The sequence below is a fragment of the Anolis carolinensis genome, unplaced genomic scaffold (genome assembly GCF_035594765.1).
Source record: "Anolis carolinensis isolate JA03-04 unplaced genomic scaffold, rAnoCar3.1.pri scaffold_11, whole genome shotgun sequence".
NCBI classification, from domain to species: domain Eukaryota; kingdom Metazoa; phylum Chordata; class Lepidosauria; order Squamata; family Dactyloidae; genus Anolis; species Anolis carolinensis.
Genome location: NW_026943822.1, coordinates 3,355,437 through 3,380,284, shown reverse-complemented (window position 1 = coordinate 3,380,284; position 24,848 = coordinate 3,355,437). Strand labels below are relative to the sequence as shown.

The window sequence follows — 24,848 nt, the reverse complement described above, 5'->3', positions numbered from 1 at the left end:
AATCAAAACTCGGCTGAAAGGTATAATAGGCAGCAGGGTCAGCAAAAGGGCACGGAGGGGATATGCACCCAGAAAAAGAGACCCCTTCTCTTTGCTAAGCTCCTGAGCGCTTCTAAAAAAAGCAAGTTTATGGATCTGACATGGAATTAAGGTCGGTCACATAAAACACAAACACACAAAAATGCATTTGACATTTACATGGTTCCAATGTAATAGGAAAGCAAGTGTTCCTGCATAGAATCCTAGAATAGTAGAGTTGGAAGAGACCTCATGGGCCATCCAGTCCAACCCCCCGCTAAGAAGCAGGAAATCGCATTCAAAGCACCCCCGAGAGATGGCCATCCAGCCTCTGCTTAAAAGCCTCCAAAGAAGGAGCCTCCACCACAGTCTGGGGCAGAGAGTTCCACTGTCGAACAGCCCTTCTCACAGTGAGGAAGTTCTTCCTGATGTTCAGGTGGAATCTCCTTCCTTTCCTGTAGTTTGAAGCCATTGTTCCGTGTCCTAGTCTCCAGGGCAGCAGAAAACAAGCTTGCTCCCTCCTCCCTATGACTTCCCCTCACGTATTTGTACATGGCTCTCATGTCTCCTCTCAGCCTTCTCTTCTGCAGGCTAAACATGCCCAGCTCTTTAAGCCGCTCCTCATAGGGCTTGTTCTCCAGACCTTTGATCATTTTAGTCGCCCTCCTCTGGACGCTTTCCAGCTTGTCAACATCTCCCTTCAACTGTGGTGCCCAAAATTGGACACAGTGTGATCCCAGGTGTGGTCCGACCAAGGCAGAATAGAATAAGGGGGAGCAGGACTTCCCTGGATCTAGATGCTATTCCCCTATTGATGCAGGACAGAATCCCATTGGCTTTTTTAGCTGCCGCATCACATTGTTGGCTCATGTTTAACTTGTTCCCCACGAGGACTCCAAGGTCTTTTTCGCACACACTGCTGTCAAGCCAGGCGTCCCCCATTCTGTATCTTTGATTTCCATTTTTTCTGCCGAAGTGAAGTATCTTGCATTTGTCCCTGTTGAACTTCATTTTGTTAGTTTTGGCCCCTCTCTCTAGTCTGTCAAGATCGTTTTGAATCCTGCTCCTGTCTTCTGGAGTGTTGGCTCTCCCTCCCAGTTTTGTGTCGTCTGCAAACTTGATGATCGTGCCTTCTAACCCTTCGTCTAAGTCGTTAATAAAGATGTTGAAGAGAACCGGGCCCAGGACGGAGCCCTGCTTGTGGCACTCCACTCGTGACTTCTTTCCAAGATGAGGACGATGCATTGGTGAGAATCACCCTTTGGGTTCGTTCGCTTAGCCAATTACAGATCCACCTAACCGTAGTTTTGTCTAGCCCACATTTTCCTAGTTTGTTTGCCAGAAGGTCGTGGGGGACTTTGTCGAAGGCCTTACTGAAATCCAGGTAGGCTACAACCACGGCATTCCCTGTATCGACCCAACTCGTAACTCTATCAAAAAAAGAGATCAGATTAGTCTGGCATGACTTGTTTTTGGTAAATCCGTGTTGACTATTAGCAATGACCGCATTTGTTTCTAAGTGTTCGCAGACCATTTCCTTGATCTTTTCCAGAATCTTGCCTGGTATCGACGTGAGGCTGACCGGACGGTAATTGTTTGGGTCGTTCTTTTTTCCCTTCTTGAAGATAGGGACCACATTCGCCCTCCTACAATCTGCTGGGACTTCTTCCGTTCTCCAAGAACTCCAACCATAGAATCATAGAATAGTAGAGTTGGAAGAGACCTCATGGGCCATCCAGTCCAACCCCCTTTATCAGAGACTCAAGCTGATGTGGTCTATCCAATGCAATTTTCTGACTCAACACCCCAAATAACCAAACTGAATCTAAAGTTGACCAAAACCAATTTGGTATTAATTGGTATTAATATTGGAGAGCGGTCCTTGGTCAAAAAAAGATTGGGAACCACTAGCATAGAGTCATGTTGTCGAGGGATTCTGGGAGCGAGATTCTCCAAAGGGAAGTATGTGAGCTCTTCCAGCAGGTCATTCCACAGTCCTGGGGCGGCTCATGAAAAGGTTGTCTGGGTGATGGATGTCAGTCGGGTTCTGGATGGATGAAGTAAGTGTCCTCCAGAGAACCTAAGTGTCCTAGGGACAGATTGTACAGGAGATGCCAATCCTGTAGGTAACCTGGACTCATAAAATGTCCCTGTTCTGACTTACACACAAATTCAACTTAAGAACAAACCTACAAAACAAATATATTCATACGATCTAAAGGAGAACTGGATAAAAACGTTCCATAGATGGTACATAACTCCAAAAAAACTAGGATTTATAAATAAATCTCTACAGACTACTTGCTGGAAATGCAAAAAAAGATCAAGGATAATTTTTCCATATGTGGTGGACTTGCGAAAAAGTAAAGAAATTTTGGAAAGAAATTCACGAAATCTCACAAAAATATTGAATATTAAGTATCAAATGAGACCAGAACACTTATTATTAGGAATTTCAGAGGAAAATTTAAAAGTAAATGACGAACTCTTACTTAATTATATGATGACGGCAGCGAGAATTGTTTACGCAAGGAATTGGAGACAAGAAAAGGTACCGGACGTGGATCAGTGGTTGATAAAAGTAATGAAAATTAAGAATATGGATAAACTTTCATATTTACTAACCAAACAACAAGGATTACCAAGGAAAAGTATGGATTGGCAACCTTTATTGAACTTCTTTGTAAAGGAAAAATATATAAAATCAACACAAATACAGAACGGTTGGGCCATAACGATAAGAATTAATACGGAATATAGGGAAGCTATGATAATATGGATAACAGAAGCATTGGGGAAAAATCCCCGAATGAATATATCCAATATAGATAAAGAGGGAAGTCAACAAACTTTCGAGCACTTTTTTTGGATTCTTTTTTGTTGTTGTTGTTTTGTTTTGTTTTTTTACTTCCCCATTTTTTTTCTTCTCTTTCTTTCTTTCTTTCCCACTTTGCTATAAATCACAATGTTCCCCCACTTTCATTGTATTATTTTGGAAAAACACATAAATAATTTAAAAAAAAAAAAAAAAACAAACCTACAGAGCCTATTTTGTTCATAATTTGTGGACTACCTGTATATGAAATTTAGGAGGCACAGATATTGATCAATGGTGAAACAATAAGACGTTGTGATATATAATGGGGTACAAAGCCTTTTTAGTCCGACTTGGGAGGCTGTTTTTCCTATGACCCTATGAAAAGGAAAAAACCTTGTCTCTATGCCTAAAATGCCAGCAGCTTCTTTTTGCCAAAACCGATGCTTCCCAAAGAAGCAGTGCTTTTCCTGAGAGGCCCAAACATTTGTTGCATCATACCTTTTCAGCTGTATCTTTTTTCTTTAAAAAATTCATTGTAGTCTTCTGGTCTCACAAGATCTCCAAAAGATGGTTCTTATGGCAAATATCAGAATGATTTTAGGAATCCAACCTGTGGTTATCAGAGTGCAGGTCGCTGTATCCAGATTATATCCACGAAAAGCTACAACCTGGAAGCTCAATCTAGGACAGGGGTCCCCAAACTAAGGCCCGGGGGCCGGATGCGGCCCTCCAAGGTCATTTACCTTGCCCCCGCCCTCAGTTTTATAATATAATATATTGTATATACATATAATATTGATAATACAGTAATATTATAATGTAACTAGCTGTGCCCGGCCACGCGTTGCTGTGGCAAAGTGGTGGTGGTATCGGTTAAAACTTGTTGTGGAATTTTTATTTGACGTTATTTGTATTTTTTTAAATTAATTTTATTGTCACTTATCTTTTTTATTTATTATATTTTATTATTTTGTTGTATTATTTTAGTCATTTTGTTATAGTATTTTATTGTATTAATTATTTTAGTGTTTTTCATATTTTTTATTGTATTATTTGTATTTATTTTTTATCATTATTTTATTAACACTGGGCTGAGTGGGTTGCTAGGAGACCAAGTGGGCGGAGCTTAGCCTTCTAACTGGCAGCAATTGGATAAAAACAATTATTCCTCTCCCTCTAATTAGGAATTTATTTTTCTTTTCTTTTTGTTGTATCAACCTAGAGGCATGGATGAGGGGTTGTGATGTCAATTTTCGAGGTTGTGGGGTGTTTACTTTTGTTGTTTTGTCCGCTGCCATCACTCTTTTATATATATAGATACAATATAACACTAATAATAATAATACCATACAATAGTATTAATTATATATTACTAATATTACTAATAATATTACAGTATAGTGGTATAGTTTGGAACAGAATGAAGAAGGCGGGGCCAGGAAGACATCTTTCCACCATGTCTCCTGTATCAATTTAATGATATAATGATATATAATAATATTATACTATACTAATATTATAATACGTTGTATATACATGTAATATTAATAATAATATTATGATGTAATACAACGTAATAATAATTATAATGCACTATTATAATTGTATATTTATATTACATGCAATATTACTAATAATATTGCGATATAGTTGTATAATATAATAGATTGTATGTATATATACTTGTAAACCGCCCTGAGTCTCTTTCGGGGTGAGAAGGGCGGTATATAAATGTTGCAAATAAATAAATAAATAAATAAATAAATAAATAGTTCAATATAGTAATATATAATGCTAATATTGTGCTATGCTAATAATATAATATATTGTATGTACATATAATTTGTAAGCCACTCTTGAGTCCCCTTTGGGGTGAGAAGGGTGTGATACAAATGTAGTAAATAAATATAGTAAATAAATAAATAAATTTTAGACTTAGGCTCGCCCAAAGTCTGAAATGACTTGAAGGCACACAACAACAACAATAATCCTAATTAACTTGACTATCTCATTGGCCATAAGCAGGCTCACACTTCCCATTGAAATCCTGATAAATATGTTGGTTAAAATTGTTTTTATTTTTAAATATTGTATTGCTCTTTTATTGTTATTTCATTGTTGTTGTTGTTGTTATTGTTTTTGCACTGCAAATAAGACATGTGTAGTGTGCATCGGAATTTATTTGTATTTTTTTTTTCAAATGATAATTTGGCCCCTCAACAGTTTGAAGGATTGTGGACTGGCCCTCTGCATAAAAAGTTCGGGGACCCCTGATCTAGGAGCTAACCAGCCTGTCAAAAAATTTCAATAAAAACAACTATTCTGTGTATCCTTCTACCCAGACCATTAACCCTCTAACAGCACAGCATATTTTTGCTTTTCTTTCAGTAAATATCGTCTTACCTGAAGAATGGCAAGAGTGCTTTGTTTCCAAAAGTGAGGCATCTGAAGAAGATTCAGCAGGACACCAGCTTTCACGGTTAATCTAAGAAAAAAGCAGAGGAATAGCAAATTAACATAGCATTTTCATGGGGTGTTTGTACCAAACAACTGCTGCTGTTGCTGCTCTTCTTCTTCTTCTTCTTCTTCTTCTTCTTCTTCTTCTTATTATTATTATTATTATTATTATTACTACTATTGTATGACACAGCAAACAAGATAGACATGCTGGATTTCGTATCACAAAATCACAAGTCGAACACTTCCCAAGTGTCTAGGACTATTATTATTATTATTATTATTATTATTATTATTATTATTATTATTATTATTATTATTTTATTATGACATAGCAAACAAGATAGATATGCTGGATTTCGTATCACAAAATCACAACTCAAACACTTCCCAAGTGTCTAGGACTATTATTATTATTATTATTATTATTATTATTATTATTATTATTATTATTATTATTATTTTATTATGACATAGCAAACAAGATAGACATGCTGGATTTCGTATCACAAAATCACAAGTCGAACACTTCCCAAGTGTCTAGGACTGTGTGATGTATTGATGATGATGATGATGATGATGATGATGATGATGATGATGATTTGAAACACAACAAGATGAGTCCACAGCAGACACTCTGCTGGCAGTTGAATTGGATCACATGTCGGACACTTCCCAAGTGTATTATTATTATTATTATTATTATTATTATTATTATTATTATTATTATTATTATTATTATTATTATGACACCACAAACAAGATAGACATGCTGGATTTCGTATCACAAAACCACAAGTCGAACACTTCCCAAATGTCTAGGACTGTGTGATGTATTTTCAGATGATGTGTGCAGATCCCAGCAGGGTGGCCTTTTGCAGTTGGCAGATCGTAATTTTGTCAATGTCTGTTGTTTCCAAAAGCTGGCTGAGATCTTTTGGCACGGCATCCAGTGTGCCCATCACCACCGGGACCACCTGCACTGGTTTCTGCCAGAGTCTTTGCAGTTCAATCTTGAGGTCCTGATAGCGGCTGAGTTTTTCCTGTTGTTTTTCGTCAATGCGACTGTCACCTGGGATGGCAACATCAGTGATCCAAACCTTTTTCTTTTACACAACTGTGATGTCTGGTGTGTTGTGTGCCAGAACTTTGTCAGTCTGGATTCGGAAGTCCCACAGTATCTTTGCGTGCTCATTTTCCAAGACTTTCGCAGGTTTGTGATCCCAGCAGTTCTTTGCTGCTGGGAGGTGGTACTTGAGGCATAAGTTCCAATGAATCCTTTGGGCCACATGGTTGTGCCTCTGTTTGTAGTCTGTCTGTGCGATTTTCTTACAGCAGCTGAGGATATGATCCATGGTTTCATTGGTTTCCTTGCACAGTCTGCATTTTGGGTCATCAGCTCATTTTTCGATCTTGGCCTGAATGGCCTTTGTCCTGATGTCTTGCTCCTGGGCTGCAAGGATCAGGCCTTCTGTCTCCTTCTTCAGGGTCCCATTCGTGAGCCAGAGCCAGGTCTTCTCCTTATCAGCTTTTCCTTCAATTTTGTCAAGGAACTTTCCATGCAATGTTTTGTTGTGCCAGCTGTCAGCTCTAGTTTGTAGTGCGGTTTTCTTGTACTGGTTTTTTGTCTGCTGTGCTTTGAGGAGTTTCTGATTTTTGACTTCATTATTTTTGACTTTTTGACTTATTATTATTATTATTATTATTATTATTATTATTTGAAACACAACAAGGTGAGTCCACAGCAGACACTCTGCTGGCTGTTGAATTGGATCACAAGTCAGACACTTCCCAAGTGGTGTCATCATTATTATTATTATTATTATTATTATTATTATTATTATTATTATTATTATTATATTGTCAAAGGCTTTCATGGACAGAATCACTAGGTTGCTGTATGGCCATGTTCCAAAGGCATCCTCTCTTGATGTTTCTACATAGGGACCACCAAACGCAGCAGCATTGCCCAGACACGAATCAAGGAACATGAAAGGCATTGCAGACTAACTCAACCAGAGAAGTTAACCATAACAAAGCTCTTGATGAACCAACCTGGACACAGAATATTATTGGAAAACACAGAAATGCTAGACCACTCTGACAACCATCATGTCAGACTACACAGAGAAGCCATTGAAATCCACAAGGATGTGGACACTTTCAACAGAAAGGCAGAAACCATGTCAGGTGTCAGAAAGTCAGATGAATGTGCTGCAGGGAAATTAAGCAGGATGATGATGATGATGATGGTGACGATGACAACAACATTTTTGGTTTATACTTTCATGGACTACAGTCTCAAACCTCTTCTGGTTTCATTTGATAAAGTGCCTAATAAAATCTTGCTAATCTTGGAGATGTTGTAAGACTCGCTATCAAAAACATTCAAATAAGCAAGGGTTTGATGTCCTCTAAAGGAGGCCCCAAATGCTGCCTTCTCAAGTTCCACCAGGCTTTATTTTGCAAAACATTATACCCAACATTCCTCAATGGAGGATTTATGAAATGCCTTCATACAATGTAGTTTACAAACAGCAGAGCAAGGGTCTTCCTTCTTCCAGGGCAAACCAAGAATGGGCAACGTGGAAGTCCCTGAACAGACTAAGAAGTGGAGTGGGAAGATCAAAAGACAACCTGGAAAAATGGCACGACCTAGAGAAATCCTCCACCTTGTGCAACTGTGGAGCACAACAAACAACTCCACATCTGTATGCTTGCCCACCATGCCCTGCCTCATACACAGAGGAAGAACTGTTTCAAGCTACAGACAAATGCAGACGCTGTTGCCCGATTTTGGTCTAAATCTATTTAGCAGCTTGTGATCCCTTTATTTTACTAGTTTTAAACTTATTTATTTACTAGCTGTGCCCGGCCACGCGTTGCTGTGGCAATGTCTGGTAGTGTCTGTATTTGATAGGCAGTGTGGAAGAGGCCTAAGTGAGGCCTAACTTTGCCTGTCCCCTGGGCTGAATGGGTTGCTAGGAGACCAAGTGGGCAGAGCTTAGCCTTCTAACTGGCAGCAATTGGATAAAAACAATTATTCCTCTCCCTCTAATTAGGACTTTATTTTTCTTTTCTTTTTTGTTGTATCAACCTAGAGGCATGGATGAGGGGTTGTGCTGTCAATTTTTGAGGTTGTGCGGTGTTTAGTTTTATTGTTTTGTCGGTCGCCAGGATTCCATCACTCTTTTATATATATAGACTAGCTGTGCCCGGCCACGCGTTGCTGTGGCAAAGTGGTGGTGGTATTGGTTAAAAATTGTTGTGTAATTTTTATTTGACGTTATTTGTATTTTTTAATTAATTGTATTGTAAGTTATCTTTTTATTTATTATATTTTATTATTTTCTTGTATTATTTTTAGTTATTTTCTGTTATTATAGTATTTTATTGTATTAATTTTTAGTGTTTTAAATTATTTTTTATTGGGTTGCTAGGAGACCAAGTTGGAGGAGCTTAGCCTTCTAACTGGCAGCAATTGGATAAAAGCAATTATTCCTCTCTCTCTAATTAGGACTTTTTTTTCTTTTTGTTGTATCAACCTAGAGGCATGGATGATGGATTGTGTTGTCAAATTTCGAGGTTGGGGAGGCCTGTAGTTTTGTTGTTTTGTTGGTTGCCGTGATGCCATCACTCATTTATATATATAGATATAGATGCAATGCTTTTGGCACAAAACAAATTAAACAAACCATGGAACCTGGTGACCAGTCTTTACCACTCAACTGTTGACCCAAGATGATCTCAAGGCATTCTGACCCTGGACCACCTCCCCAGGCTTAAGTGCCATGCAACAGATAACCTCCCTGAGTTATAAAAACAAGCTTAACTCACCAAGGGGATGGATACACGGGGATTATTTTAAGCTTTCATTTCCTTATTACACCCTCGGGTCTACATTTCCTTTAATCACGGTTCAATTTAGCTTTCAGAGTGAGAACAACACGCTTTTTCCTGTTTGTTACAAGGGTTCTTGCAGGGTAGCATACATTTCAAAGCCAAGTTATGATGTTCATGAGTAAAAACTTCCAGATTTTGCTATCACCTTTGCACTGTGTTTTTTCAAGACAAAGCCTTGTTTACAAATACTGAAGTTTCCCCAAATCCAGAAGAATTTGAGACCGACCTTCTTCCCACAATAAAAGCCTCCGCCCCAAACCCCTGAATAATCAGGGATTCAGGTTTAGCGAGACCTGGCAAATCTTTGTCGAGTGATTCCTTTCGCCTTCATCCCATAAAGCAGGGGTCCTCAAACTTTTTAAGCCGAGGGCCGGTCCACAATCCTTCTGACTGTTGTGGGGACGGATTATCATTTGAAAAAAAAATACAAACAAATTCCGATGCACACTGCATATGTCTTATTTGTAGTGCAAAAACAACAACAACAACAACAACAACAAGAACAATGAAAGAACAATACAATATTTAAAAATAAAAACAATTTTAACCAACATACATTTATCAGGATTTCAATGGGAAGTGTGGTCCTGCTTCTGGCCAATGAGATAGTCAAGTTAATTAGGATTGTTGTTGTTGTTGTTGTTGTTGTTGTTGTGCGCCTTCAAGTCATTTCAGACTTTGGGTGAGCATAGTCTAAAATTTATTTATTATTTATTTACTGCATTTATTTACTACATTTGTATCACACCTTTCTCACCCCAAAGGGGACTCAGAGTGGCTTACAAATTATATGTACATACAATATATTATATTATTAGCATAGCACAATATTAGCATTATATATTACTACTAGCTGTGCCCGGCCATGCGTTGCTGTGGCGAAGTCTGGTGGTCTGGGAAATAAAGTATTGAGGAATTGGTGGTAGTTAAGGTCAAGGGTCAAGGTTTTCCCCTGACATTAAGTCCAGTCGTGTCTTACTCTGGGGGTTGGTGCTCATCTCCATTTCTAAGCCGAAGAGCCGGCGTTGTCCGTAGACTCCTCCAAGGTCATGTGGGATGACTACATGGAGCGGTGTTACCTTCCCGCTGGAGCAGTACCTATTGATGCACTCACATTTGCATGTTTTCGAACTTCTGGGTTGGCAGAAGCTGGGGCTAACAGTGGGGGCTCTCTCCGCTCCCCCAATTCAAACCTGTGGCCTTTCAGTCCAGAAGTTCAGCAGCTCAGTGCTTTAACACGCTGCGCCATCAGGGGATATTATTTCCTAAAGGCTGTGAATATACAATATTTCTGATTGGTTTTTTTTGTTTGTTGGAGGCAAGTATGAATGCTGCAATTAGGAAAAATGATTAGGATGTAATGGCCTTGCAGCTTTAAAGCCTGGCTGTTTCCTCCCTGAGTGAATTTTTTGTTGGGAGGTGTTAGCTGGCCCTGATTGTTTCCTGTCTGGAATTCCCTTGTTTTCAGAGTGGTGCTGTTTGCGATATTTTATGTGCTTCTACTGTCTGTGGCCCTGAGAAAACAGAGGATTTGCCAGACTTTGATGATGGGAATACTTTGTTGGGAGGTGTTAGCTGGCCCCGATTGTTTCCTGTGTGGAATTCCCCTGTTAATTTACTGTCCTGGTTTTAGAGATTATATTGTTCTGCATTATTTTATCCCAGTAATTATTTCATATTAAAGAAGAATCTCACTTATCCAACATTCGCTTATACAATGTTCTGGATTATCCAATGCAGTCTGCCTTTTCATAATCAATATTTTTGTAGTCAGTGTTTTAAATTCATTGTGATATTTTAGTGGTAAATTTGTAAATACAGTACAGTAGAGTCTCACTTATCCAACATAAACGGGCCGGCAGAATGTTGGATAAGCGAATATGTTGGATAATAAGGAGGGATTAAGGATAAGCCTATTAAACATCAAATTAAGTTATGATTTCACAAATTAAGGATCAAAACATCATGTTAGACAACAAATTTGGAAGAAAAAGTAGTTCAATACACAGTAATTCTATGTAGAAATTACTGGATTTATGAATTTAGCACCAAAATATCACGATATATTGAAAGCATTGACTACAAAAATGTGTTGGATAATCCAGAACGTTGGATAAGCGAGTGTTGGATAAGTGAGACTCTACTGTAAATACTACATAGCATTACTGCGCATGGAACTACTTTTTCTGTCAAATTTGTTGTATAATATGATGTTTTGGTGCTTAATTTGTATAACGATTACCTAATTTGATGTTTAATTGGCTTTTCCTGAATCCCTTCTTATTATCCAACATATTCACTTATCCTGCCGGCCTGTTTACGTTGGATAAGTGAGACTCTACTGTATATTGATAATCTTATATTATCTGCTCAGAACTGGATTATCTGAGGCCCCTTCTTCACAGCTGTATAAAATGCACACTGAAGTGGATTATATGGTAGTGTGGAGTCAAGATAATCCAGTGCAAAGCAGATAATATAAGATTATAAATGGGTTATATAGCTTTGTGGAAGGGCCTTGAGTCTACAGTGCCATATAATCCATATAACAGTGCAAATTAGATAATCTGTGGAGGAAGTCTAAGTGAGGCCTAAATCTGCCTGTCCCCTAACTGAAACCTGGCTGTCCCTTGGTTGCTAGGCAACCAAGTGGGCAGAGATTAGCCCTCTAAACTGGCAGCCATTGGATAAAAAAAATTATTGCTCTCCCTCTAATTAGGACTTTATTTTTCTTTTCTTTTTGTTGTATCAACCTTGAGGCGTGGATGATGGGTTGTGTTGTCAAATTTTGAGGTTGGGGGGCCTGTACTTTTGTTGTTTTGTGAATTGCCGTGATGCCATCACTCTTTTATATATATAGATATTGAACTATACCACTATACTGTAATATTATTAGTAATATTATATGTAATATAGAATATATGATCAATATTATTATATGGTATTATTATTAGTGTTATATTGTATTACATTATAATACTATTATCAATATTATATGTATATACAATATATTATATTATAAAACTGAGGGCGGAGGCCAGCTAAATGACCTCGGAGGGCCGCATCCGGCCCCCAGGCCTTAGTTTGGGGACCCCTGCCATAAAGGTTCCTCCTACCCAAGTTAAAACGGCGGAGTCAGAATCCATTCGTTACCCATCAAGTTGGCTGCATTCCTCCCTCCAGTCGCCTTCTCTGCCAGGAAAATAAAGTTCTCAAACAGTGACAAACATTCCCCGACTGCCACCTTGCTATTTGGTGGAGCAGTTACTAATTTTAGATTCTGGGGAGCGAGAAAGAAGGCCAAGAACCGTTAGCCAGGAGAGGTATTTGCAGCTCTCGCCTCCACACCCTATTTAAGAGAAAAACCAAGTCCTATTTCAAGATGGAAAAAGGACAGACGTACTCAAACACACCGCCGGTAGGAAGGCTAAACACTTTTTTTTTTCAGTGCCTTATTCGTGCAGGAACACGGTTTTCATAAAAATGCATTCAACCCGACTGCATTCTCTAAATACAGTAGAGCAGGGGTCCCCAAACTTTTTAAGCAGAGGGCCGGTCCACAATCCTTCAGACTGTTGAGGGGCCCAATTATCATTTGAAAAAAAAAAACAAAACAAATTCCTATGCATACTGCACATGTCTTATTTGCAGTGCAACAACAACAACAACAAAAGAACAATACAATATTTAAAAATGAAAACAATTTTAACCAACATAAACCTATCAGGATTTCAATGGAAAGTGTGGGCCTGCTACTGGCCAATGAGATAGTCAAGTTAATTAGGATTGTTGTTGTTGTTTGTTGTTATTGTTGTTGTTGTTGTTGTGTGCCTTCAAGTCATTTCAGACTTTGGGCGAGCCTAAGTCTAAAATTATTTATTTATTCATTTACTACATTTATTTATTACATTTATATCCCACCCTTCTCACCCTGAAGGGGACTCAGAGCAGCTATATGTACATAGAATATATTATATTATTAGCATTGCACCATATTAGCATTATATATTACTATATTGAACTATACCACTATACTGTAATATTATATGTAATATATAACGTATAATTAATATTATTATATGGTATTATTAGTATTAAATTGTATAACATTATAATATTATTATCAATATTATATGTATATACAATATATTATATTATTTAAAATGATATAAAATATTATATTATAAAACTGAGGGCGGGGGCCAGGTAAATTACCTTGGAGGGCCGCATCCGGCCCCCGGGCCTTAGTTTGGGGACCCCTGCAGTAGAGTCTCACTTATCCAAGCTAAACGGGCCGGCAGAAGCTTGGATAAGTGAATATCTTGGACAATAAGGAGGGATTAAGGAAAAGCCTATTAAACATCAAATTAGGTTATGATTTTACAAATTAAGCACCAAAACATTATGTTTTACAACAAATTTGACAGAATAAGTAGTTCAATACGCAGTAATGTTATGTTGTAATTACTGTATTTACAAATTTAGCACCAAAATATCACGATATATTGAAAACATTGACTACAAAAATGGCTTGGATTATCCAGAGGTTTGGATAAGCGAGGCTTGGATGAGTGAGACTCTACTGTAAGAACTTTTCCAAAATGAAGTGGAAAGGTGTTGGTGGAAGCAGAGGCGGTTCAAGCGTAAGGCGATTTACATGCCCTCCGAGGTCATTTACCTGGCCCCCGCCCTCAGTTTTATAATATAATACATTGTATATACATATAATATTGATAATAATATTATAATGTAATACAATATAACACTAATAATAATACCATATAATAATATTAATTATATATTCTACATTACATATAATATTACTAATAATATTACAGTCTAGTGGTATAGTTCAATATAGTAATATATAATGCTAATATTGTGCTATGCTAATAATACAGTAGAGTCTCACTTATCCAACATAAACAGGCCGGCAAAATGTTGGATAAGCAAATATGTTGAATAATAAGGAGGGACTAAGGAAAAGCCTATTAAGCATCAAATTAAGTTATGATTTTACAAATGAAGCACCCAAACATCATGTTATACAACAAATTTGACAGAAAAGGTAGTTCAATACAAAATACTGCTTTGTAGTAATTACTGTATTTACGAATTTAAAACCAAAATATCACGATTTATTGAAAACATCGACTACAAAAATGTGTTGGATAATCCAGAACGTTGGATAAGCGAGTGTTAGATAAGTGAGACTCTACTGTATAATATACTAGCTGTGCCCGGCCACGCGTTGCTGTGGCAAAGTGGTGGTGGTATTGGTTAAAAATTGTTGTGTAATTTTTATTTGACGTTATTTGCATATTTTAATTAATTTTATTGTAAGTTATATTTTTATTTATTATATTTTATTATTTTCTTGTATTATTTTTAGTTATTTTCTGGTATTATAGTATTTTATGGTATTAATTTTTAGTGTTTTTTATTATTTTTTATTGGGTTGCTAGGAGACCAAGTTGGAGGAGCTTAGCCTTCTAACTGGCAGCAATTGGATAAAAGCAATTATTCCTCTCTCTCTAATTAGGACTTTATTTTTCTTTTCTTTTTGTTATATCAACCTAGAGGCATGGATGATGGGTTGTGTTGTCAAATTTCGAGGTTGGGGGGCCTGTAGTTTTGTTGTTTTGTGGGTCGCCGTGATGCCATCACTCTTTTATATATATAGATTGTATGTACATATAATTTGTAAGCCACTCTGCGTCCCCTTTGGGGTGAGAAGGGTGTGATACAAATGTAGTAAATAAATGCAGTAAATAATAAATAAATAAATAAATAAATAAATAAATAAATACATTTTAGACTTGGGCTCACCCAAAGTCTGAAATGACTCGAAGGTACACAACAACAACAACAACAACAACTCTAATTAACTTGACTATCTCATTGGCCAGCAGCAGGACCACACTTCCCATTGAAATCCTGATAAATGTATGTTGGTTAAAATTGTTTTTATTTTTAAATATTGTATTGTTCTTTTATTGTTCTTGTTGTTGTTGTTGTTGCACTACAAATAAGACATATGCAGTGTGCATCGGAATTTGTTTGTATTTTTTTCAAATGATAATCCGGCCCCTCAACAGTCTGAAGGATTGTGGACTGGCCCTCGGCTTAAAAAGTTTGAGGACCCCTGGCCTAAGGATTCTGAAGGAAGGGGCCTTAGTATTGCAAGAGCTGACCACTGACCATGCCAATGGGGATGACTGAAATTAACGGCCCAGCAATATTTTGAAAGTCAAGATTCCTACCCTAAATTCGAAAAGTTGGATTCACAAATCTCTGCCATGAAATGGATCAGCAGGGAGCCAGCATAAAATAGGGGACTCGTCACACAATAGCATTTCTGGAGCCTGGCATGGACATCCAGACTGAAATCCCACTTAGCCATGAAATTTCGTGACTGTCCTTAGGACAGCATTATCTTCCCCTTAACCTAGATTGTGATGAGATAGAGCAGGGGTCCCCAAACTAAGGCCCGGGGGCCGGATGCGGCCCTCCAAAGTCATTTACCTGGCCCCCGCCCACAGTTTTAGACTTAGACTCGCCCAAAGTCTGAAATGACTTGAAGGCACACAACAACAATCCTAATTAACTATCTCATTGGCCAGAAGCAGGCCCACACTTCCCATTGAAATCCTGGTAGGACTATGTAGGTTAAAATTGTTTTTATTTTTAAATATTGTATTGTATTGTTCTTTCATTTACTAATATTGTGCTAAGGTAATAATATCATATATTGTGTACCTATATACATATAATATTGATAATAATATTATAATGTAATACAATATAATACTAATAATACAATATAATATTTATTATATATTATATATTAAATGTAATATTATTAATAATATTACAGTATAGTGGTATAGTACAATATAGTAATATATAATGCTAATATTGTGCTATGCTAATAATATAATATATTATATACATACAACTTGTAAACTGCTCTGAGTCCCCTTCTGAATGAGAGTGGGTGGGGTATAAATGTAGTAAACAAACAAACAAACAATTGTTCTTGAGGGGTTTTTGCACTACAAATAAGACATGTGCAGTGTGCATAGGAATTTGTTTTTTTTTTTGTTGTTTTTTCCAAATGATAATTCGGCCCCTCCACAGTCTGAAGGGTAGTGGACCGGCCCTCGGCTTAAAAAGTTTGAGGACCCCTGAGATAGAGGCAGATAGATGTGTCCCATCCTTTGGGAGAAGAATTTCAGAAACAAAAGAAATGGCGGGCAACAAAACTACTACTAGAGTCTCACTTATCCAACACTCGCTTATCCAACGTTCTGGATTATCCAACGCATTTTTGTAATCAATGTTTTCAATACATTGTGATATTTTGGTGCTAAATTCGTAAATACAGTAATTACTACATAGCATTACTGCATATTGAACTACTTTTTCTGTCAAATTTGTTGTATACCATGATGCTTTGGTGCTTAATTTGTAAAATCATAACTTAATTTGATGTTTAATAGGCTTTTCCTTAATCTCTCCGTATTATCCAACATATTCGCTTATCCAACATTCTGCCGGCCCGTTTACATTGGATAAGCGAGACTCTACTGTACATCCAAAGATTTTCATACTACGATATTGAGCAAAAAGGAGCTTCCCGGCGGCGCAATGAGTTAAACCCTTCTGCCAGCAGGACTGCTGATAGAAAGGTTGGTGGTACAAATCTGGGGAGCAGGGTGAGCTCCTGTCTGTCAGCTCCAGCTTCTCATGTGGGGACATGAGAGAAGCCTCCCGCAGGATGGTAAAATATCAAACATTAGGGCGTCTCCTGGGCAACGTCCTTGCAGACGGCCAATTCCCTCACACCAGAAGCGGGTCACTCCTGACACAAAAAAAAATTGAGCAAAAAGACAGAAAAATCAACCAAAGAGTTAGGATGAGTTGCTCATAGATGGAACAACAAACACACTATTAACTGTTATTAACTGTTATTCCATTTCTCTACAGTGTTTTTTTTTTCAATAAAAAGAGAACAAAACACTGAGAAAAATACATTACAAATTATGAAATGTATTGATATGTTTGAGTCGACAATGAGCATATGATTCTGGTTTTCCCCTGACATGAAGTCTAATTTTGTCCAACTCTAGGGGTTGGTGCTCATCTCCATTTCTAAGCTGAAGAGCCAGCGTTGTCCATAGACACCCCCAAGGTCATGTGGTTGGCATGACTGCACGGAACACCATAAATCACCATACAAACAAATGGTGACTTACTCCTGAGTAAGCATGCAAAGCATGCCATTCTATCAGCTACTGACCATTGCAATTCAAGCTCTTGGAAGGAGCAACTTCAGACCTTATCCAGCCGTTCCTCCTTCCACAGAAGCCAGTGGAGAGATGACCATGACAGCGGATAAAGAAACAATAGCCTACCTTCAGCAAGACCACATCTACCGCCCTGTCCACCTTGGAAATGTCGCACAGGCTGTACCGTCTCTTGTGTCGTTCGTACATTTTGTCCGAAAAACGAGGAAACGGAGAGCAGAGACAACCATGAACTCCAGGGTGGATTCAGTAATTCGGCAAGCAAGAGCTCCCGAAATCTCTCCCAGATGTGTTTGCTGAGAGTCCCAGAGATTTCTCTCTCTCTGAATCACGCTGAGTCTGGCCAGCTCTCTTAACAGGAAGAAGGAAAAAAAGTCTCAACACTTTAAAAAAAAACCGTCTTGGAACACAGAGCTACTTGTATGGAAGGCGAACGCGGCTCAGAGGATGGATACGCAGAAGATGGTTGGCTCTGCTCAAGGGTGGGGTTTTCTTAAAGTCATGCCAGCTTCTCCCTGTTAACTTTTTTTTGCCACTGAAAGTTCGCAAGTCTCAAATTTTAATAGCAGAAAAGTCTTTGAATACAGGAAAGAGCAAAAACTGGAGGGATCAAAGAGCCACAGGGAAGAGCCAGGCGTCGGAAACAATGACTTTCACAGCAGAACAAAATCAAAAACTGCAAAGAGAGGGAGCAAATAGCAGGCGAGACCGAATCTCACCGTGTCTCATTGGCACCAAATGCTTTGATGCAGAAAAGCAAAAGAAGACAACTACTTGCAACAACTACTTGGGCCGGGCTGTGGCACAGCTGGCTAGTAACCAGCTGCAATAAATCACTACTGACCGAGAGGTCATGAGTTCAAAGCCCGGATCGGGTTAAGCCCCCGACCATTAAATAGCCCGGCTTGCTGTTGACCTATGCAGCCCCGAAAGACAGTTGCATCTGTCAAGTAGGGAAATTTAGGTACGCTTTATGCGGGAGGCTAATTTAACTAATTTACAACACCATAAAACTGCCAGCAAAACACGAGGAAAGGAATGAGGAAGCACAGCCACTAGTGGACGGTGAAGCAACAGCTCCCCCTGTGGCCCGAATCGTGAAGCTGGAAAAATGTTAAATGCCTCTGTGTCTGTCTATACTGTATGTTGTGTGTCTGTTGGCATTGAATGTTTGCCATATATGTGTCCATTGTAATCCGCCCTGAGTCCCCTTCGGGGTGAGAAAGAAGGGTGGAATATAAATACTGTAAATAAATAATAAATAAACATACTGCGCAACTATAATATTGTTATAACAAGTCGCAAAAGAGTGAATTGAACTCTATTTTGTTACTTATGCATATATGAGTAAAAGCTTAACCCTGCACTATATGCTTTAAGCAGTAGAGTGAATTAAACTCAAACTGTTTTGCTATATGTACACACACTTGTGAGAATTTAATCCTGTAATATCTATTTTAGAAATACTACACTGCTGCGTGTTAATATTTTGGTGGATATATATGCGTAATATTACTGTGATTTAACAGACACAACCTTTGTTTACCTCCTCTATCATTGGCACCAAACCCAGGTTTGGGGGAAATAATAATCATAATTATTATTATTATTATTATTATTATTATTATTATTATTATTTTATTTTTGTACCCCGCCACCATCTCCCCAGAGGGACTCGGGGCGGCTTACAGATATAAAACCAACATACAATAATATTGAATACAAAAACACACAAATAAATTTAAAAGGCATTCAAAATCACAAAGGCCAGCTATTTAAAATGCATACATGTTTGTCACACTTTGCTTTTCTGTCTTTATCAAGCGCTTGTCACTTGTCGCCATGATCCTGAACAAGCCAAGAAGCCTAATGACAACACAAGGGAAAAAAGGTTTTGGCCGCAAGAAAGGCCGCTCCCCTCCCGATCCAAGAGACAAACGTCACTCTTTGCTCACTGCCCCAGAGATCAACATTAATGGCAATTGTGGGAAAGTGATTCATCTCTTTGGAAAAATTACTGGGGGAAACTGTGCAGAGGTTTCTTCCTTCATGTCCGGTGTCATCTCTCTCTTCCGTATTTATCAAGAAGAAGACGAGAGGAACAAAACTGTGGATTTTGAATGTTGTGCTTCAAGGATTCAGGGGCTTTGTTGTTGCATCCTTTCAAGTTGTTCCTGACTTATAGAGACCTCAAAGTAAACTTATCCCAAGATTTATTCACGGGGATGAGGGGGAGATTGTTGCCTTTGCAGAGGAAGTGAGACTTGCCCATGGTCACCAAGTGAGTTTCCATGGCTGAGCAGGGATTCGAACCCGGCTCTCCAGAATCGGAGTCCTATACTCAAATGATTACTTCAGCTTCAACGAACGAACACAGAATCCAAGTTTCCTAGGGGAAGCTCTGTTATTACTTTAGTAAACAGAGTGGCTAACAAATTTTAGATAGCACATATTTTCATGGACAGTAGCTGACTTTATCAGATGCAAATAGCCATCTAATCTATATATATAAAAGAGTGATTGAATCCTGGCGACCACCAAAACAACAAAACTAAACACCCCACAACCTCGAAAATTGACAACATAACCCATCATCCACGCCTCTAGGTTGATACAACAAAAAGAAAAGAAAAATAAAGTCCTAATTAGAGGGAGAGGAATAATTGTTTTTATCCAATTGCTGCCAGTTAGAAGGCTAAGCTCTGCCTACTTGGTCTCCTAGCAACCCACTCACCCTGGGGACAGGCAGAGTTAGGCCTCACTTAGGCCTCTTCCACACTGCCTATAAAATACAGATTATCAGATTTTAACTGGATTAGATGGCAGTGTAGACTCAAGGCCCTTCCACACAGCTATATAACCCATATAATCTTATATTATCTGCTTTAACTGGATTATCTGGACTTCACACCTTTACCCTTTACCTTAACTACCACCAATTCCTCAATACTTTATTTCCCATACCACCATACTTCGCCACAGCAACACATGGGCAGGCACAGCTAGTAATAATAATAATAATAATTATTATTATTATTATTATTATTATTATTATTATTATTATTATTATTAGAAAACCGCACTACAAACCAGAGCTGACAGCTGGCACAACAAAACATTGCATGGAAAGTTCCTTGACAAAATTGAAGGAAAAGCTGATAAGGAGAAGACCTGGCTCTGGCTCACGAATGGGACCCTGAAGAAGGAGACAAAAGGCCTGATCCTTGCAGCCCAGGAGCAAGCCATCAGAACAAAGGCCATTCAGGCCAAGATCGAAAAATCAGCTGATTACCCAAAATGTAGACTGTGCAAGGAAGCTGACGAAACCATGGATCATATCCTCAGCTGCTGTAAGAAAATTGCACAGACAGACTACAAACAGAGGCACAACTATGTGGCCCAAATGATTCATTGGAACTTATGCCTCAAGTACCATCTCCCAGCAGCAAAGAACTGGTGGGATCACAAACCAAAGTTTGTGGAAAATGAGCACGCAAAGATACTGTGGGACTTCCGAATCCAGACTGACAAAGTTCTGGAACAAAACACACCAGACATCACAGTTGTGGAAAAGAAAAAAGGTTTGGATCATTGATGTCGCCATCCTAGGTGATAGTCGAATTGATGAAAAACAACAAGTAAAATTCAACTATTATCAAGACCTCAAAATTGAACTGCAAAGGCTCTGGCATAAACCAGTACAGGTGGTCCCAGTGGTAGTCGGCACACTGGGTGCTGTTCCAAAAGATCTCAGCCGGCATTTGCAAACAATAGACATTGACAAAATTACAATCTGTCAACTGCAAAAGGCCACCTTACTGGGATCTGCGCACTATCCGAAAATACATCACACTTGGGAAGTGTGATTCTGTGATACGAAATCCAGTATATATCTCGTTTGCTGTGTCATACTCTGTCTTTGTGCCAATAATAATAAGAATAATAATAATAGACATTGACAAAATTACAATCTGCCAACTGCAAAAGGCCACCCTGCTGGGATCTGCACGCATCATCCAAAAATACATCACACAATCCTAGGCACTTGGGAAGTGTTCGACTTGTGATTTTGTGATATAAAATCCAGCATATCTATCTTGTTTGCTGTGTCATAATAATAATAATAATAATAATAATAATAATAATAATAATAATAATAATAATAATAATAATACACTTTATTTATATTCCGCTTTATCTCCCCAGAGGAACTCAGAGAGCATTACAAACATTCAATGCCTATTACACAGTGAACAACGACAATACGCAAGCAAAGGTTAAGGTCTATTACACTTTTTCCGGCGTCTGGAGGCGATGCTCAACTAGCAAAAGCTAGGGCTGACAGCAGGAGCTCACCTTGACTCACAGCTTTGAACTGCCAACCTTCGGGTCAGCAAATTTCCTGCAGCTAGAGATTTAACCCACGGCGCTACCGCAGCCCCATAGATACATGTAAATAAAAAATAGCTCTGTGGGGTTCAGCGATTCTCAAAACACAGGCAGGAGAGCAAGCAAGGCAAAAGGGGAAACAAGATTATGCAGAATCCATTCTTCTCAAGAGCACTGCTTCCTAAACTGCGGGTCCTGACCCCAAATGGGGGCCCCCTGAGATCAATGTTTACAATTTGGCAACAGTAAACATTTTGTAAACATCATCTACGTTTTGGACATTTACACAAATCTGTTTCACAGTGTTTATAATGGACTCTGCAGAAGATGCTTCATAAAAAGGAAAACCAGCCTGTTCAGCAAGCCTGGCAAAGGCCGATTTGTTATCAGTCAGTGTTTGATGTCTTAATCTATATATATAAAAGGGTAATAAAATTTCGGCTTAGGACAAAACAACAAAACTACACATCCCAGAAACACTCAACTTGGCAGCACAACCACTCATCCAGGCCTCTATGTTCATACAACAAAAAGAAAAGAAATATAAAGTCCTAATTAGAGGGAGAGAAATAATTGTTTTTATCCAATTGCTGCCAGTTAGAAGGCTGAGCTCCACCCGCTTGGTCTGCTAACAACCCACTCAGCCCAGGGGACAGGCAGAGTTAGGCCTCACTTAGGCCTCTTCCACACTGCCTATACAGATTATCTGATTTAAACTGGATTATATGGCAATGTAGACTCAAGGCCCTTCCACACAGCTATATAACTCATTTATAATCTTATTTTATCTGCTTTGAACTGGATTATCTTGACTATTTCCCATACCACCATACTTCGCCACAGCAACGCGTGGCCGGGCACAGCTAGTCTATATATATAAAAGGGTAATGAAATTTCGGCCTAGGACAAAACAACAAAACTACACATCCCAGAAACACTAAACTTGGCAGCACAACCCCTCATCCATGCCTCTACGTTCATACAACAAAAAGAAAAGAAATATAAAGTCCTAATTAGAGGGAGAGGAATAATTGTTTTTATCCAACTGCTGCCAGTTAGAAGGCTAAGCTCCACCCACTTGGTCTGCTGTCAGTTAGAAGGCTAAGCTCCACCCACTTGATCTCCTAGCAACCCACTCAGCCCAGGGCCACTTCAATCAGGCCTCTTCCACACTGCCTATAAAATACAGATTATCTGATTTCAACTGGATTATATGAGAGTGTAGACTCAAGATGAGCACCAACCCCCAGAGTCAAACACGACTGGGGACAGGCAGAGTTAGGCCTCACTTAGGCCTCTTCCACACTGCCTATAAAATACAGATTATCTGATTTCAACTGGATTATATGAGAGTGTAGACTCAAGATGAGCACCAACCCCCAGAGTCAAACACGACTGGGAACAGGCAGAGTTAGGCCTCACTTAGGCCTCTTCCACACTGCCTATAAAATACAGATTATCTGATTTCAACTGGATTATATGAGAGTGTAGACTCAAGATGAGCACCAACCCCCAGAGTCAAACACGACTGGGGACAGGCAGAGTTAAGCCTCACTTAGGCCTCTTCCACACTGCCTATAAAATACAGATTATCTGATTTCAACTGGATTATATGAGAGTGTAGACTCAAGATGAGCACCAACCCCCAGAGTCAAACACGACTGGGGACAGGCAGAGTTAAGCCTCACTTAGGCCTCTTCCACACTGCCTATAAAATACAGATTATCTGATTTCAACTGGATTATATGAGAGTGTAGACTCAAGATGAGCACCAACCCCCAGAGTCAAACACGACTGGGGACAGGCAGAGTTAAGCCTCACTTAGGCCTCTTCCACACTGCATATAAAATACAGATTATCTGATTTGAACTGGATTATATGGCAGTGTAGACTCAAGGCTCTTCCACACAGCTATGTAACCCATTTATAATGGACTTAATGTCAGGGGAAAACTTTTACCCTTTACCTAAACTACCACCAATTCCTCAATACTTTATTTCCCATACCACCAGACTTCGCCACAGCAACGCGTGGCCGGGCACAGCTAGTTTGTTTTATATATCTCTATACCTGGGGTCGCATAAAAATTTCTGAGGCGGAAACGAGTCCCAAGTGGAAAAAGTTTAAGAAGCTCTGATCTAGAGCACAGGAGAGCGAAGCCAAGTGAAGACGGAGTTACGGAAGAACATAAATTGATGCAACATGCCAAATTTGTTCTGAACCAAAACCCGGGTTTCCTTCCTAAAACAAAATCTCTCCCATCCCCTTCGCTGTCTGTTCCACCTCTTATCCATGGCTGCATTCAGCGCTTCGTTCTCTATCAATAGGCCATTCATATCAGAAGAACACGCTGCCACACAGTTTCCTGTTTCCAAAACCCATTGAGCCCCCTTTCACCCTCCACGCCATGAAATCTTTCTGTTCTTCCCCTTCGTTGGGCTCATCCTTGTGGCTTTGCTGAAAACATACGCAAAGAAAAAGGAAGGTGCGGAGGTTAGGACAGCAAGAGAAAGATGATGGACTTGCTATCTCTTCTGTCACAGGGGAGCTTTGATGCCAAACTCATCTATATACAGTAGAGTCTCACTAATCCAAGCTAAACGGGCCAGCAGAAGCTTGGATAAGCGAATATCTTGGATTATAAGGACTGATCAAGGAAAAGCCTATTAAACATCAAATTAGGTTATGATTTTACAAATTAAGCACCAAAACTTCATGTTATACAACAAATTTGACAGAAAAAGTAGTTCAATACGCAGTAATGTTATGTTGTAATGACTGTATTTACGAATTTAGCACCAAAATATCACGATATATTGGAAACATTGACTACAAAAATGGCTTGGATTATCCAGAGGCTTGGATAAGCGAGGCTTGGATTAGTGAGACTCTACTGTATATAAAAGGGTAATGAAATTTCGGCCTAGGACAAAACAACAAAATTACACATCCCA

The 24,848-nt window shown here is 38.8% G+C and overlaps 1 protein-coding gene across 8 annotated transcripts in view; it reads right to left on the bottom strand.

The window, feature by feature from the left end:
- Positions 1–24,848, bottom strand: part of akap13 (A-kinase anchoring protein 13) — a 329,870-nt gene that overhangs the window by 116,776 nt on the left and 188,246 nt on the right. For all 8 annotated transcript variants that reach the window (XM_062963356.1, XM_062963358.1, XM_062963363.1 and 5 more), the window contains exon 10: positions 5,240–5,321. In XM_062963356.1, coding sequence (XP_062819426.1) covers positions 5,240–5,321 — 82 coding nt within the window. The remainder of the gene's footprint in view (positions 1–5,239; positions 5,322–24,848) is intronic.